The following is a 16,757-nucleotide window of genomic DNA, read 5'->3' as shown; positions in this document are numbered from 1 at the left end:
CAAAGCTGTGTGCAATCAGAAGCCTTTATATATAAAACTAGTCTAATATTAACCAAGGATAGCTGCTGCTATCATTATGGACAGCAATACACAATCACTATAAAAGCAGTTCAGAGCTCTGGCACTTAGAAAGGCTGAGTCATGGGTTAAGAAGTAACATAAAACAGAAAGGATAACTTTCACCAGGCTGTACACACATACTATGTACCAGGCAGTATGCCAATTATTTAAATATATTCCTTTTAATCCTTACAAAATTTCTGCAAAGCAGGCAGTACAACATACTATCGTATATAAACCAAAAAAACCCACTGCCATCATAGCAACCCTACAGGACAGAGTAAAACTGCCCTATAGGGTTTGCAAGGAGTGGCTAGTGGATTTGAACTGCTGATGCTTTGGTTAGCGGCTAAATGCTTAACCACTGGGCCAATGGGGCCCCAGTGTAGTATATAGTACTACAGAAAGGGAAGGCAATATGATGGTAAAAAGTTTGAGCTTCCAGATAAAATATACCTGGCATTTATTATCCATACGACCTTGAGAAAGTTAACTAGCTTCTATTTTCTCATCTGTTAAAACAAAACCAACCAACCAACCAGCCAACAAAAAAAATAAACAATTCAAAACTCAAGGAAAACATGACAGAAAATTACTTCTGTTTACCAAATATTGGTAAAGTTGTCCTTCCTTCCAAGCCCATGATAAAATTGTGATTAGTTCTGGCCAATGAGTTATGAGCAAATGTATGGCGGTACTTCTGGGCTAGAACATTAATTGTCATAGCAAGATCCTACAGAACTCATTCTTTTTCCTCTGGTATAGTAACTGTTCACATTTGAGATAACCTGTTCTTTCGGTTTGGGTCCCTGGGTGACCAGTATAAGCAGAGCCCGCTTGCCAACCTGAAATGGATATGCAGCATGAGTGAGAAAGAAGTGTTTGTTGTCTTAAGCCACTAAGATTCTGAGACTGCTTATTGCCAAAGCATAATCAAGGTTATACTGACTAGTAGGGATAATCTCTATTCCACAGTATTACGGATTCCATGAAGTAACATGAGAAGTATTTTTCACAGTGTCTAGCATATAGTAAATACTGAATAAGTGGTACATACATCTATCATTATTATGCCATTATCTCCCTTCTATAAATTAGAATATACCCTCTCCTCACTTTTCAACATGGTTACGTTCCAAAGACCAGGTCATTATGCAAAATTGGTGTTCTGTGAAAATGGAAGTTGACCACGTAAGATCACAAAATGGAGGATAACTACATACATCATTATGTAAAAAGTTACATTATTACATAACTGCCAAATTATATTATTACATAACTGCCAAACCACTGAGAATCACGGCCCAGCCAAACTGACATATAGCCGTAACCATCACAGCCAAAGTTGCTCTCACCTCACAACTTAGCATTTGTTACTGCCAGATGTACGTCATTTTGTGCAAAATACCCAAGTAGTAGATTTTTTCTATTGCCATAAATGCGAAATATTGGATAAAGACATAGTCGGTAAGTGAGGAAAGGATGTATTCAGATTGCAAAATATTCTGTAATGTGCCCAATGACATGCTATAATTAGGTGACATCTGATCTACCAAAAATAAAAACCCTCTAAAAATTCCTACCCTTTTGTTAATGTATTTGCCTTTTTCTGTTGTTCTAAAATTCCATTTCTGAGACAGGAAAATGAATTTCCTTTTATTCTTTGAATTTGTTTTCTGTTATCTGTTTGGAGTTTATTTTGTTTAATAAATTGTGTCACAATCAAACCTTCTACCCATGCTAGTCTGGTCTATAAACTCTCATTGAAATGAAAAATGTTCATTTTATCCTTCAAATCTTTGCTTACGCCATTTTAACAAGAATTCTCTCTTCTATCCAATTTTCTAATTTTTTTATTTTCTTTTAATTCAGGGGCATCAAGAGACATAAACTCTGGACATGACATCCCAGAATCCCTTCCCAAGAAGGCATTCGCTAGATTCTCTCAATGAATGACATTCCCATGAGATGTAAAAGGTAGAAGAGACGAAGATACTATTTGGTATGATAACTTGCACATGGATCTAACTGGAAGGAAATAGATCAGCAGTTAATTACATTTTTGAAAGAACTTATTGTCAACTCCCTCCAAACCACAACAAACAACCTAACAAAAACATCTGCCCTGACAAAAAAAAAAAAAAAAAAAAAATCTCTGAATGTTCAAGACTTAAAATAATCCCTAAGTTGTCAAACTTTCATGAACAGGAATCAAGCTACACAGTTTAACAAAGGCACATTCTCTACACCCACTTCAAGGAGAACAATGACCAGGAGGGGCTTTCCAAGCCAGAGAGAACAAGAACAATGGAGTTTCTTGCAAAAAGCAGAATCTAGGCCTAATCAAATAAACTCCACTGCTTCTATATACATGATTTGTGTATGTTGGGGTGCATATAAGAGGCAGTCTTCACAATATCTGCCCAGGAGGATTTCAAAATTGCTATGGACCAGTGACTGCTATGTATTTCTCATTCTTCCCCTTTCTGAATGGGGTTGTTTGTGTAGTTATACTGTTCCATTTGCATTGGTATGTATGTGTGTGTGTGTGTATCATTTGTCTTTTTATCTCATAGATTATCAGACCAAGAGAAACCACATATAAACAGATGGAATACTTATACATCACCCAGAAATTCTGGAGCTTCAGCTGGCTGTAATGACTGGTGGGGGTCTTTGGATTTTCACCCTTGGGGAGAGAATGAGTTATGTTTTCTAAATGGGAAGAAAAACAGAAAAGTACATTAGATGAACAGAAAGGTGGGCTGTGGCAGCAATGATGCTGCTATATATTCACCACCTCTCATTTCATTTTTCTCTTCCTAGGCACACTGGCAAACTTTATTCCTCAGGCTCCCATGAATGTTACTGAATTCTGAAATATGGGTAGAAAGGACAAGCATCACTTCTGTGCTGAAGCGGTTAAGTGTTCCTGAACTTTGTACAGGCTTTCCTTCTTTGTTTTCAGTGGTGATCTTTAGAAGCCACATTTTTTTAGATGATACAGTTAGAAGACGGAGGCAGTGTGTGACCTGAATCACGTTTGGAAACTTGCTGACTAAAAATCCCACCCAACCTGCATCAGACTGCGAGATGAGTAAGAAATAAGCTTTTTGAACAAAGCCAATGTAGGGAATGCTTGTTACAGCAGCTAGCACTAACGAGCTTGACTAGGCTTTGGCCCTAGTTGTAGAATAGGACAAACCAGAGGAAATGGGAACCAAAGAGTCAGACAGATCTTTAGGGACAGTGAAAAATCATGGCAACCAGGCTAACTGTTGGTTATTTGCAAAACAGGATGGTAAACTCAAATGTAGATTTGAAATCAGAGAATGTAATGTTTTAATTTAGCTGTCTGCATATATGTTTGATACTCTGCTTAACCTAGTTCCTTGAGGTCAGAGACAGTATCTTTTCAACTGCATCCTCAGCACCTGGCACAGGACAGCTGTGACATAAGTACCACTGATGAAATGTCCAAACCGAGCCTAAACTTAAGGGTGTTTATCAAAGCAGGGCAGATATGCAAGAGGAGATGCCTCAGGCCACAGAAGGTCAGCCGTCAGGTATTTAAATCCCCTCTATTAAAAAAAAAAAAAATTTTTTTTTTTTTTTTTAATTAGGAAGTCTGATATTCAGGACCAGTGAGTCCATGTTCGATAGGCACTGGGTTCCACAGCAGTGCTAACCTAGAGATACTCTCATGGAATTCCTTCTGCTCCTTGACCTAGGGTTACAATTGCTTACAGCATCTGAAAAGAGGCTATATATAGAGCCAGGAGTTAAATGAGCCAAATTATTAAAATTAAGAGATTAGGCAGGTCCACGTACCATCATATATTACTATTTTAAATTCTTATTTAACCCTGTATTAATTATTCGCTTGACAGTATATATGCACGTATGGTATAAAATATCACAAAATTCAGGAAAATATCATCCTAATAATTGAATGTACTTTTCATTAACGCTAGACATATTCCAGTAATTATTCAAATAAACTAGTGTTGACTCAGGAAACCAAATAAAGAATATGCTTATAATAAATAAAAATCTTAGTCATTGGTATGACTCCAATGATAAATGAACAAAGAATTTTTTTTTTTTAATCCTTATGCCACTAAATACTGGAGATAACTTTGCAAAAGTGATTTTTTTAAATAATGGAAGAGGCAAAAAAGAAACAGAATTTTATTATCTAGTACCTGCCCAGTGTGAAAGGATGTCCTGCCGCCAGCATGGCTGACCCGTGTGCCTTAAGGGCTGCGTGTGACTGACTGCCGAGGGGGGCAGACCCGGAGGGCGTCTGTGCTACCTCAGTGAGAGTTATGCGTGCACCCACAGGTGACATGGGGGCAGCGAATATGAGTAGGGGCACGTGTGCCTGACAGCATTAGTCCCTCCCAGGCTGAGGCGACCCTCGCACCGGGCCAGGGCGGGCTGAGACGCCACCGGGAGGACACCAGCACCTTCTGCCAGCCTTGCAAGGGAGAGGCGGAGCCTAAGGAACGGCCTCTCAGCCCTGGGCCAGCGATAAGCAGTGACCTTGGGCCTAAGAGGAGAGCTCCCTTCCAGGGTCACAGTCCTTCGCCAAGAGAGGAGCTGCAAGCAGGAGGCAGCTGGGCCAGCGATAAGCAGTGACCTTGGGCCTAAGAGGAGAGCTCCCTTCCAGGGTCACAGTCCTTCGCCAAGAGAGGAGCTGCAAGCAGGAGGCAGCTGGGGCAGGAATGAGTTTCCTAAAGCCATGTCTCAGCCGTATATGCAGCCCTAGTGGTGCAATGGTTAAGCACTCAGCCGCTAACTCAAAGGCTGGTGGTTCAAACCCACCCAGTGGCTCCTCCGGAGAAAGATCTGGTGATCCACTCCCCAAAAGATTACAGCCTAGGAAACCCTATGGGGCTTCCCAGTACATGGGGACACCATGTGCTCTGTCACGTGGGGTTGCCATGACTTGGAATAGACTAGATCAGCACCGACAACCCCAGCACCTGCAAGAGAGATACCAAAAGGCATACTTTTCTATTTCTACTAAGAGATGGAGCATTATTTACCCAGTGAAATAAACATACATTCACATATACACACACACACACACACACACACACACACACACACACACACACACACACAGGGGCTGAAAAAGCAAATAGGAAATTGCAGCAAGAAAAGCTCAGAGAAGATGTCTTGGTTATTAAGTGTTGCTGTAACAGAAATACCGCAAGTGGATGGCTTTAACAAACGGAAATTTCTTTTCTCACAGTTTACAAGGCTAGAAGTCTGAATACAGGGTACCAGCTCAAGGGGAAGGCTTTCTTTCTGTGTCAGCTCTGGGAGAAGGTTCTTGCCTCATTTCAACATCTGTGGGGTGGGCTTTCCTTGGAAATCTCCATGTGTCTTGGCATCAATCTTCCCCCTGGGTCTAGAAGGTTCTCAGCACAGGGACCTTGGGTCCAAAGGATGTGCTCCGTTCTCGGCTCTTACTTCTGGGTGGAGCTACGGCCCTCTCCTTCTGCTCCATGCGCTCCCCTTTTATCTCTTGTTTTTTTTTTTTAACATAAAAGGTATGCAGATCACACCCCAGGGAAACTCTCCTTATCAGATCAGGGCTGCCACCTGAGTAAGGATGTTGCATCCCATTCTAATCTTCTTTACTAAAACCTAATCTTGCCTCATTAGCCCCTGGCAGAGATTAGGATTTACAACACATAGAACAATTATGTCAGATCACAAAATGGTGGGCACTCACACAATATTGGGAATCACGGCCTAGCCAAGTTAACATATTTTGGGGGGACACAAGTCAATCCATAACAGAAAGCAAATCGGAAAAAGACAAACACATAAAGGCAAATCTTAAATTCTGGATATAATTACGTATTTAATCATTATTAAATCCTTTTTAAAAAGAAAAATATAATAAATTCAACTAGATACTTACTAGAGCACAATCTCTATAACCACATACACACCCACACCCACTAACTACTGTGATATAGAATAAAAGAAGAAATTGATTCACTCATTTGTTCATTCTCAGAGATTTATTGAGGGCTTCCTAGGTGTATGGCATGTGAAAGAATTAAAAAAAAAAAAAAGGAAATGCCATGGTGCCAAAAACTAACTCTTAAACTGAACATAACTAAGGATACTCAATACATCAAAAGAGGCTTTTGGTAAACAGAGCAAATAAGCTCAAAAAACTGATCATCAAGAATCAAGCTACAGTCTCATATCATACACAAACCATCTATGAAGGAGAAACTAACTGGAATTTGGAAAAAAAAGGTCTACTACATTTATGTAACAGATATAGGAAAAAAGGAAACAATGATCAGACACCAGTGGAACAGGAAACAAAGATACAAGAGATAATCGGTGTAATCAAAAGCTGGTTCTTTGAAAAGGCTAAAAAAATAGACAAACCTCTCACAAGTCTAATCAAGTACAAAAAAAAGAAGATTCGAAAAAATATCAGAAATGAAGAAAAATAAGTTTATAATCACAGATACAATAGAGATTTTAAAAACATTTTAATATTTTATGCTGATAATTTTAGTTAAAAAATAATTTCCTAAAAAAAGTAACATATCAAAACAAATTTAGAAGAAATATGAAAATGAATAAAACTATAGGCATTGAAGAAATTGAACCAGTAGTTAAAAATTAATTCACCAAAACAAATAAACAAAAAAACCAACCCCCCCCAATTAAAACAAATAAAGCAATAAACCCCACCAGACACAGTTTTATAGGTATGTTCTAACAAATATTTAAGGGACTGATAATCCCTATCTTAAACTGTTTCAGAGATTAAAGAAGAGGGACTCTCCTCCCCAGCTCACTGTATTACACTCGTATAACCTTGATACCAAAAGTACGTAGAACAAAACGTACTTATAAATATGGATCCAAAAATATTAAATGGAATATTAGCCATCTAAAACTTATGAGATATTTAAAACCATGTACCAAAGCCAAGTTCAGAACTGGCTTATTCCAGAGATGTTGTGTTGGTTTAAAGTTAGAAACTCTATTAGTATAGCTCCCCACAATAAAATAAAAGAGTAAAGGAGAAAGACCACACAATCATTTTGACAGATGCAGAAGAAAATATTTGATAACTCTTAGCAAACTAAAAATGTAAAGGAATCTCTTTAAACTTATAAAGCATGCATAACTACCAAACATCTACAGCAAATATCATGAATCTATTAATAAGAATATGTGTATATATACTTTATTTACACACAGACATGCACATACAATATTTTCATATGACATGAAAGAAACAACTGATTCATTCATTTGTTCATTTTTAAATGTTTGTTGCGAGTCCACTGTACGCTTGGGAATGTGAAAAAATTACAAAACAAACAAAAAAGGAATACTGCATGATCATATTTAAGTGTCAAATGTAAAAACCTTCCCTTAAAATCAAGAAGCAAGTCAAGGAGGGATGCTATTATCACTTCTGTCTAACCTTATGCTGGAAGTCCTACCAACATAGTAAGACAAGGAAGAAGAAATTAAAAGATAAAAAAGCTTCAAAGGAAATAAACGTTGCTCATCATACCCAGATGAAATGACTGTTTACATAGGAGATCAAAAAGAACTGATCAACAAAATATTATTGCTAAGAAGAGAATCTGGCAAGGTTTCTAGATACAAGATCAATAAATAAAAATCATTTTGAAAAGGTAATAAGTATTCTATTTATAATATCTATAAAATGTGAGCTACCTGCGACATTAAAGAAGAAAATTATAAATTTTTTTTTTTAATTGAGACATCAGAAAGGACCTGAATAAATGGAGATTTATACAATGGACAAGGATAAGATGCCAATTCTCATGAAATTAATGTATAAATTCAAAGTAAATTCTAATTAAAATTTCTTGTGAAACATGCTGATACTTAATTGCAAAAGCAAAATACCAAGAATAGCCAAGATAATTTTCAAGGGAGAAAAAATAAAATGATGGGACTTGTCCTAGCAAATATCACTAATTAAGACATTACTGTAGTGACGCAAGCTAATACACAACGGAACAGATAATACAGTCCAATAACAAACATATGGAAACTTTGTAATAGAAACGACATTTCAAAATGTGAGGAAATGAACTATCGAATAACTGTGCTAAGTTGATTGATTTTCATGTATAAAATTAGATTCCTACTTAACGCTTTACAAATAATTCTTTTTTAAATAGATTAAGACATACATGTCTATTCAAAGCAAAATTTAAAAACTTTCTACATTCTCCGGTTCCTTATCTAAAAATCTCTTTGGTGTTCTCTTCTGTGTCACGTATTCCAATTATTTGTTTACATATAAGGTCTACACAGTATTAGGCATGAGGCAGTTATACGAGTGTGTCCTTGAGCTAGGGGTATTACAGATCCAGGAAGTGTCCTGGCACTGTGTAATGGAGGTATCATTTTTTTCAAAGCTTGGGTGCAAATCAAAAAGTGGCTTTCCTACCTAAGAAGAGAAATATAATCCTTCCCATTGCCCAAGAGCAGAGACAACAGCTGGCAGAAAGAACACAGATGGGGACAGATGGCTTAGACTAGAGAGACATCTCCAAAGCCAATGGACTTATGCCATTTCTGAATACCATGTTACATCTCTAGCCCATGCGGGGATCAAAAATACTTAGCTGTCCAAGGCAAATATGGCAGTAACTAGAGATGTCTGAGAAAGACAGCTATGGAGGCCAAATGGAGTAACATTAATACCAAGGATACACATCATTCTCATTGCTTACTAGGTCACTCTAGGAAGGACACACGAACCACAGTTTGTAGAGGTTCTCCGCTTTAGCATTCAAAGACCAAGTAGAGGAAAAAAAGATCTTAAGATAAAGTCACCGTGACAGATTTAGTGTCTTAATAATTTCTTGTGGCTTACATGCTCTGCCTCATTTCTGGGATTTGAAATTACAAAGGCTGTAATCACCCCTACACTAACTAGGGCTTAGTTTGCTCATGTCAGCTTAAAGTTGCATGAAGCCACAAAGAAGCTAAAGTCACAAATGTTGGCTTAACCAATGAAGTAATTCCTGTATTGAATTAACTTGGTCATAAACCATACAGCTAGTGAGACAGAGGACAATAAAGGCACATTTATTATCGACTTTGTATATGCTTGATATATTCCAAATGGGATTAATTTTATGAGTATTGGAATTTCTTCAAACAATTTTTATGACAGGTTTCAAGATTTGCTTTCATTTTAGAAGCAATTCACCTAGGGTGTCATCACCTAAAAGTAGACAGACCAATATAAACAGAGGGAATAAACAAATGCTACCTCAGAAATAGTCTCCAAATTCTACAACACTGTTTTTTTCCCCAACACATTTGTTTGAGGGCTGTTTTTTCACACTGAATTTTTACTAGATGTAAATGTAAACAAAAGTTCTACTATACATTTAAATTAATCATCAGTAAGTCTGTACACACAAATATTTCAGTTAAAAAAACAAAATATAGTTTGGATCTGGAAAGGAAAGCATGATATATAGCTGAAGTAATTTTCCAGAAAATAGTCAAGGCAGAATAAGTTATATAAAGGAAAACATATTTACTTCTCTTAAAAATAAGCTTTAAAAATTACTACCATAAATAAAACAGTAATAGCTCAGTATTTCACTTGATTTGCCTTTGAAAATAAAGCCACGATATTTTCATAACAACTGGCAATTAAAATCTGAGAAGAGAATTCTTTTAAATTTTGCTACTATGCATTCAAGAAAAATCTAGAGAATATTTTGTTTTTGAACCGGCAAAAAAAAGTAGTTCTATAAATTTCCTAGTGGTGAGCAGAAGTTCCACTCAAAAGAGAAGATTAAGGATCGAGAAAGTAGGGAGCTATAAGACTAGTATGATCACTTTTCTGGCTGAATAAACAAATGATCAAATTCTCATGATACACTTTGTGTTAAAGGAGTCTCCCTTCTCACTGGGAAATCGATTTGTGCATTCTGGATTTTCTTAGTTAAGAAAACAAAATTTTATACATTAAACCCTTTATTCTGTCGTATCTGTGACAGTTTTTATATTCTCATTAAAATGTTTAAATACTTTCCATTGATCATGGGTTACTTTTATAACTATGGAAAATCAACAATGCAGGTTCTATTTCTGACAAAAATTACAGTTGGACATTTTATTTTACCCCTAGGGGGAAAATGTATTTCATTCATTTCTATCATGCTTAAAAGTAACCTGGGATAGATCTTCTACACTTGATTATTTCTTATGCCAGGCGGAAAACAATTCTGATTGAAGTAAAAACACCTACTGCCTTAAAAAAAATGCCACTAAAAGCAAAACACTACGTAAGTTAAATAAATAGAAGAATCCAGACAATTTGTGCATAAGTATTAACCTTAGATTAAATTTACTAAACGAGAAGTGCCTTTTATACTCTCAGATTATGGAAAAAAAAATTGCTGAGGGAAACGCAAGCAACAGAACAGAGCATGGAAACATGAGAGCATGAAGAGCCATGGTGGTAAGGGTTTCATAGGGTAGCCCGAGGAACAGATGCGTTTTAAAATAACTTACCTTAGTTCTTGGAGCTGGTTTTTGCACGTCTCTCTCTAAGCCTTTTGTTAGAATGATGGGTAGAGAGTTCTTACAACTGGCCTCCTAAAAAAGGAGTATAAAAAGTTAGGGAGTAAAGAAGATTACCCTAACTGGAAATTAGAAGGTAGCAAAGGCAATTTTCAAGGAAGACAAGACATTTCTGGATTGAGTCGCTCACATCAGACACTCGTGAGTCTGTAGGGAGGTGTCAAGCCGCTTCTTCTTTTATCACATACAACAGTGAAGTATGATAAGCTGGTGACAGAGTAGGTATGGGACATACAGGAAAGATGTATTCAGAGACAATCATAAAAATCTCATCTATATCATGTCCCTCTTTATCACACATATATCCACTAGAAGCAGCTTGACTTTCCTTTTGAGAACTGAATAGTTAATTCCAAGACCTCAACCCACAAACTTAAAGACGCTAACTTTCCCCACAGTATTTTACAAACAGGTTAACAAACAGGTTACGACTCTGTAAATACTTTACCTTAAACAAATGCCTTTACACAGTTTACCAAACCATTATTGCACAGTAATACTTTCATACCAATACTCTAAATAAGGAAAAAAAAAATTCCGAGTATCTCTTTACAAAATAATTAATCTTCTAAGTTCTTGGTTCACACCAAAACAATCCTTGCAACAATAACGGCAGAACTTATAAGGAAGCAGGGTAGGTGAAGTTGTATAGATTTACTATTTGTTTCTATGTAAGTATAAACAGAAACAATAATAATCCTGATTTTTTCCCTAGTAATGTAGTGCCTCATTTCTAAATATTCATTAACTTGGATAAGTTTTTCGTAGATGATTCCATCTCCAAATTGAGATGTGAAAAAAGAAAGATTACAGATGGCAAAAAAGTTGAGGAGAAAAAGACAGATAGATTTTCTTCACTTCGTCCATATCCTTCCCCTCTGCATCCCGCTTCTTCCCCCTCATGCCCAGCATTCAACCATGTAACTAATGCTTTTGATTTTCATTTCAGTTTACTTCAGGATCAATTAATTATACTCTTTTAAACAAAATTTTAATCTATATACTTTATAATATATTAAAACTTATTGGAATTTTATTCATTTATTTGTAAAAGGAACTACATATTTTTAGGATAAAATATGCCTAAAGAAAATAACAACACTACTTACTACTAAGAAATATTTATTAAATGTTATGATGTATCAGGCATCGTGCTAAACACTTTGCATCCATAATATCATTTTATCCCCTCCAAGAACCTTATGAGACAGGCACTATTGCCATCATCACCATTTTAGGGACGAGGTAGAGAAGGCATACAAAATATCAGTAACTTGCCCAAGGTCACACAGGAATCAAAGACAGGTCTATGAAACTTTAAGGCTGAACTCTTATCTGAGCTCTCATCTTCATATACTGCTTCTCATCTCCCATATATTTGACATCTTAAACCAGGTTGTCATTTTAAACCTTAAACTAGTTTGCAGAGCCATAGCATCTTAAAGCCAAAGAGTTTTTTAAAGGTCAACAGTCTAACTCCCTAATTTTGCAGATGAGGGACTTTGATCCTGGTAGGTGGTGTGCTCAGTATCACATAGAGAATGGAAAGGCTAACACACACGCTTCAGCTCCTGGACTGGAGGGCCTTGCATGCACCTGTTCTTGGCTTGGTGAGAGGGAGTAATATTCCCAGATGCACAGGAGATTGAGAGCCTCTTCTAAGCTTGGAAGTAGCTGTGAGTGCTGCCAACACTCTCAGCTGCCTGTGGCCTCACGTACAGCCTTATGCAAGGACCAAACAGGACATTTCTCAGATCTCCAAGTAAGTGTACATTCCGGCCTACCCTTTCCCACCAGTCACGACATCGGCTGGTGGGAAGTCACTTAGGGAAACAGTCAGTGAACCGATTCTCAATTCTGACTCACTGTGAGAGGGATAAACTATATTTGGCATGACATTTAGAAGATCCAAGTGATTGACTACATACTCCATTGTGTAATTTACTACACTTGGATAATATAATTATGCTTAATCTTTGTACCCCTTTTTTAAACTACTGGTATGTAAATGTTAGAATGTGATGAGAAGGAAAAAAGCCAACTCTTAAGGGACATTCATGGCTGCCCTTTGTTTACAACTGTCTGAGTGTTTACAAATGCCAGAAGTCTTTCTAACTGATAAGTGATACCAACCAAAAACCAAGTGCCGTCGAGTCGATTCCGACTCATAGCGACTCTATAGGACAGAGTAGAACTGCCCCATAGAGTTTCCAGGGAGCGCCTGGTGGATTCGAACTCCTGACCTCTCGGTTAGCAGCCACAGCACTTAACCACTACGCCACCAAGGTTTCCTGATACGTGATAGTATTTATTTATTACTCCTATTTTCTCTCCCTGCTCCTGCGAATTAATGAGCACAAGGCTGATATGCAGTCAGCGTTTTCCTCTCAAAGCATTTTCTGTAAAAACTTATCTGAAGTACTACCTACATAAATTATATTTATTTTTTGCTTTATGCTTCAAACTTGGCCAACACAGACAAACTGTGAGTCAGGAGGCCTGGCTTCTCATTCTAGTTTCCCAACAATCTGTAGTACCTTGGACAAGAACATTAACCTCTTGGACCTCCCTTAGTTCAAGGATCTATAAAACAATGGGACTGGGTTAGATGAACGCCAAGATTTTATGATTCAACTATTTTCCAGAAAGAAGCAATGTTTACTGACAAAAAGAAACACTCTTGCCTGTTCAGAGTTCCTTTCGCAATACCCTGCGAGAAGGCTGCTGTAACAGTGGCAGCCATCCAAGCAGCCTAGCGCTTAACTAGAGGTTTGAACCACCAGCAGCTCCATGGGAGAAAGACCTAATGATCTGCTTCCATAAATACCATAGCCTCGAAAACCCTATAGGGGCAGTTCTACTCTGTCACACGAGGTCACTATGAGTCGAAACTGACTAGACAGCACCGAACAACACCCACACCCAAGCAGCAGTGAGCCTGGGGCTCCAGATGCCTCAGAACACAGGGAACAGCTTCCTGCAGGGCCACAGTTACTCGAAGATTCCTGGAGGAAAGTGAAATAACTAGTAGCGTAAATAAATATCTGGTAATAATCTAAAGTATTCTTTTAAAACAACATATTACGGAGTTAAATGTGAAATATACAAGCATTTTTATGATAAAACTTTTAAAACATTTAAAAACCATTAAAAAAAAGAAAAAGCCATTTAATCCAAAAAACTCAAAATAATAAATGTTGGAGAGGATGCGGAGAGATTGGAACTCTTATACACTGCTGGTGGGAATGTAAAACAGTACAACCACTTTGGAAATCTATCTGGCGTTATCTTAAACAGTTAGAAATAGAACTACCATACAACACAGAAATCCCACTCCTCGGACTATACCCTAGAGAAACAAGAGCCTTCACACAAACAGATATATGCACACCCATGTTTATTGCAGCTCTGTTTACAATAGCAAAAAGCTGGAAGCAACCAAGGTGTCCATCAACGGATGAATGGGTAAATAAATTGTGGTATATTCACACAATGGAATACTACACATCGATAAGAACAGTGATGAATCTGTGAAACATTTCATAACATGGAGGAACCTGGAAGACATTATGCTGAGTGAAATTAGTCAGAGGCAAAAGGACAAATATTGTATAAGACCACTATTATAAGATCTTGAGAAATAGTATAAACTGAGAAGAACACATACTTTTGTGGTTACGAGGGGGGGAGGGAGGGAGGGAGGGAGGGAGAGGGTTTTTTACTGATGAATTAGTAGATAAGAACTGCTTTAGGTGAAGGGAAGGACAACACTCAATACATGGAAGGTCAGCTCAATTGGACTGGACCAAAAGCAAAGAAGTTTCCAGGATAAACCAAATGCTTCGAAGGTCAGCGGAGCAAGGGCGGGGGTTTGGGGACCATGGTTTAAGGGGACTTCTAAGTCAATTGGCAAAATAATTCTATTATGAAAACATTCTGCATCCCACTTTGAAATGTGGCGTCTGGGGTCTTAAATGCTAACAAGTGGCCATCTAAGATGCATCAATTGGTCTCAACCCACCTGGAGCAAAGGAGCATGAAGAACACCAAGGTCACACGACAACTAAGAGCCCAAGAGACAGAAAGGGCCACATGAACCAGAGACCTACATCATCCTGAGACCAGAAGAACTAGATGGTGCCCGGCCACAATCGATGACTGCCCTGACAGGGAGCACAACAGAGAACCCCTGAGGGAGCAGGAGATCAGTGGGATGCAGACCCCAAATTCTCATAAAAAGACCATACTTAATGGTCTGACTGAGACTAGAGGAATCCCGGTGGTCATGGTCCCCAAACCTTCTGTTGGCACAGGACGGGAACCATCCCTGAAGACAACTCATCAGACATGAGAGGGACTGGACAGTGGGTAGGAGAGAGATGCTGATGAAGAGTGAGCTAATTATATCAGGTGGACACTTGAGACTGTGTTGGCATCTCCTGTCTGGAGGGGGGATGGGAGGATACAGAGAGTTGGAAGCTGGCAAAAATGTCATGAAAGGAGAGACTGGAAGGGCTAACTCATTAGGGGGAGAGCAAGTGGGTGTACGGAGTAAGATGTATATAAACTTATATGTGACAGTCTGACTTGATTTGTAAACGTTCACTTGAAGCTCAATAAAAGTTAATAAAAAAAAAAATAAAAAAAAAAAAAGCCATTTACTCTCCTAAGCAGGTACCCAAGAGAAATAACTTACTTCCACACATAACCTGTACATGAATGCTCATCACAGCATTATCTGTAACAGTCAAAACGTAGCAACAGCCCAAATATCCAATAGTTTAAAAATGAATAAACAAAATGTGGTATATCCATACAGTGGAACATTATTCAGCCATAAAAAGAAATGAAGTAATAATACATGCTACAACATAGATGAACTTTGAAACGGCAAGTCAAAGAAACCAGTCAAAAAAGGCCATATACTGTATCATTCCATCTATTTGAATGTCCAGAATAGGCAAATACACAGTGACAGGATGTAGGTTAGAGGTTGTCAAGGACTGGGGGGAGAGGGGGTAAGGAATGAATTCTAATGGTAGGAAGTGACTTTTTGAAGTGATGAAAATGTTCTAAAATTAGATAGTAGTGATGGTTGCACAATTTTGTGTGAATATAATAAAACCCAGTCAACTGTATAGTTTAAAGGGGTGAATTTTATGTTATGTGAATTATATATCAATTAAAAAAAGAAAAAGGCCATTTAAAACAAGTTCCCATGTCCCAAGCACAAAGGAAAGAGGTCTTGGGTTTGTGTTCAAACTGTCCTTCCCTTAGTAGCATGTCTTTGTAATGGTATGAGGGGAATGTTTTGTGTTTGTAACTGTTAAACTGCATGTGGACATAACAATTCATTCAACAAATACTAACTGAACCTTATCACATGGGGCATTCCAATGCTGAATATTGGAGAACGGAGTGATAAACAAATTAGACTTGCACAGTTATTTGAAACATTTGGTCGACTTGAATGAGACTTTTGACTGAACTCACTCCAATGACTTTTGTGCAACAACCAGTTGCTTAAATTTGCTGCTTCCCTTGGGTAACATGAAAACATCATTTAAAAATACAATAGGGAAAGAAAAACAATCTTGTTTAATCACGCCATTGTTGGTCCTAATAGTCAACCACTAATGACATGAAAAAACAGAAAAGCACTCATTGTTCTCTCAGCTCAGTGCACCACTCCCACAGTTACTCAGAGGGTTGCGCCCTCTCTTTATCCAGGTCTTTGCTCCATTTTACCAGAGAGGACTCCCTTCCATGGACACTACCTAAATCACCACTGCTCTCTCCCCCACTTGTTGCTCTGTATCCCCCTACTCTCTTTATATTTCTTTAGAGCCTTTAGCAGTATCTGACTTTTTAAATTATACTTATTAGTTTTAATTTTTTATTGTCCATCTCACCTTACCAGAATATAAACTCTGTAAGAGGACTTGGTTGTTTATGCACATGAATATATCCACAGGTCTAAAACAGTTTTTGGCAAAAAACAGGTGCTCAACTATTGAATCAATGAATAAACCAGATGAATGAACGATGTCTCT

The 16,757-nt window shown here is 37.7% G+C and overlaps 1 protein-coding gene across 7 annotated transcripts in view; it reads right to left on the bottom strand.

Moving 5' to 3' along the window:
* FAM13A (family with sequence similarity 13 member A) overlaps positions 1-16,757 on the bottom strand; it is a 363,829-nt gene that overhangs the window by 179,527 nt on the left and 167,545 nt on the right. For all 7 annotated transcript variants that reach the window (XM_064285550.1, XM_064285551.1, XM_064285552.1 and 4 more), the window contains one exon: positions 10,636-10,719. In XM_064285550.1, coding sequence (XP_064141620.1) covers positions 10,636-10,719 — 84 coding nt within the window. Of the gene's footprint in view, positions 1-10,635; positions 10,720-16,757 lie in introns of those variants that run through there.

This window comes from Loxodonta africana, chromosome 5 (genome assembly GCF_030014295.1).
Source record: "Loxodonta africana isolate mLoxAfr1 chromosome 5, mLoxAfr1.hap2, whole genome shotgun sequence".
Classification (NCBI taxonomy): Eukaryota; Metazoa; Chordata; class Mammalia; order Proboscidea; family Elephantidae; genus Loxodonta; species Loxodonta africana.
This window is presented reverse-complemented; position numbering and strand designations above follow the sequence as displayed.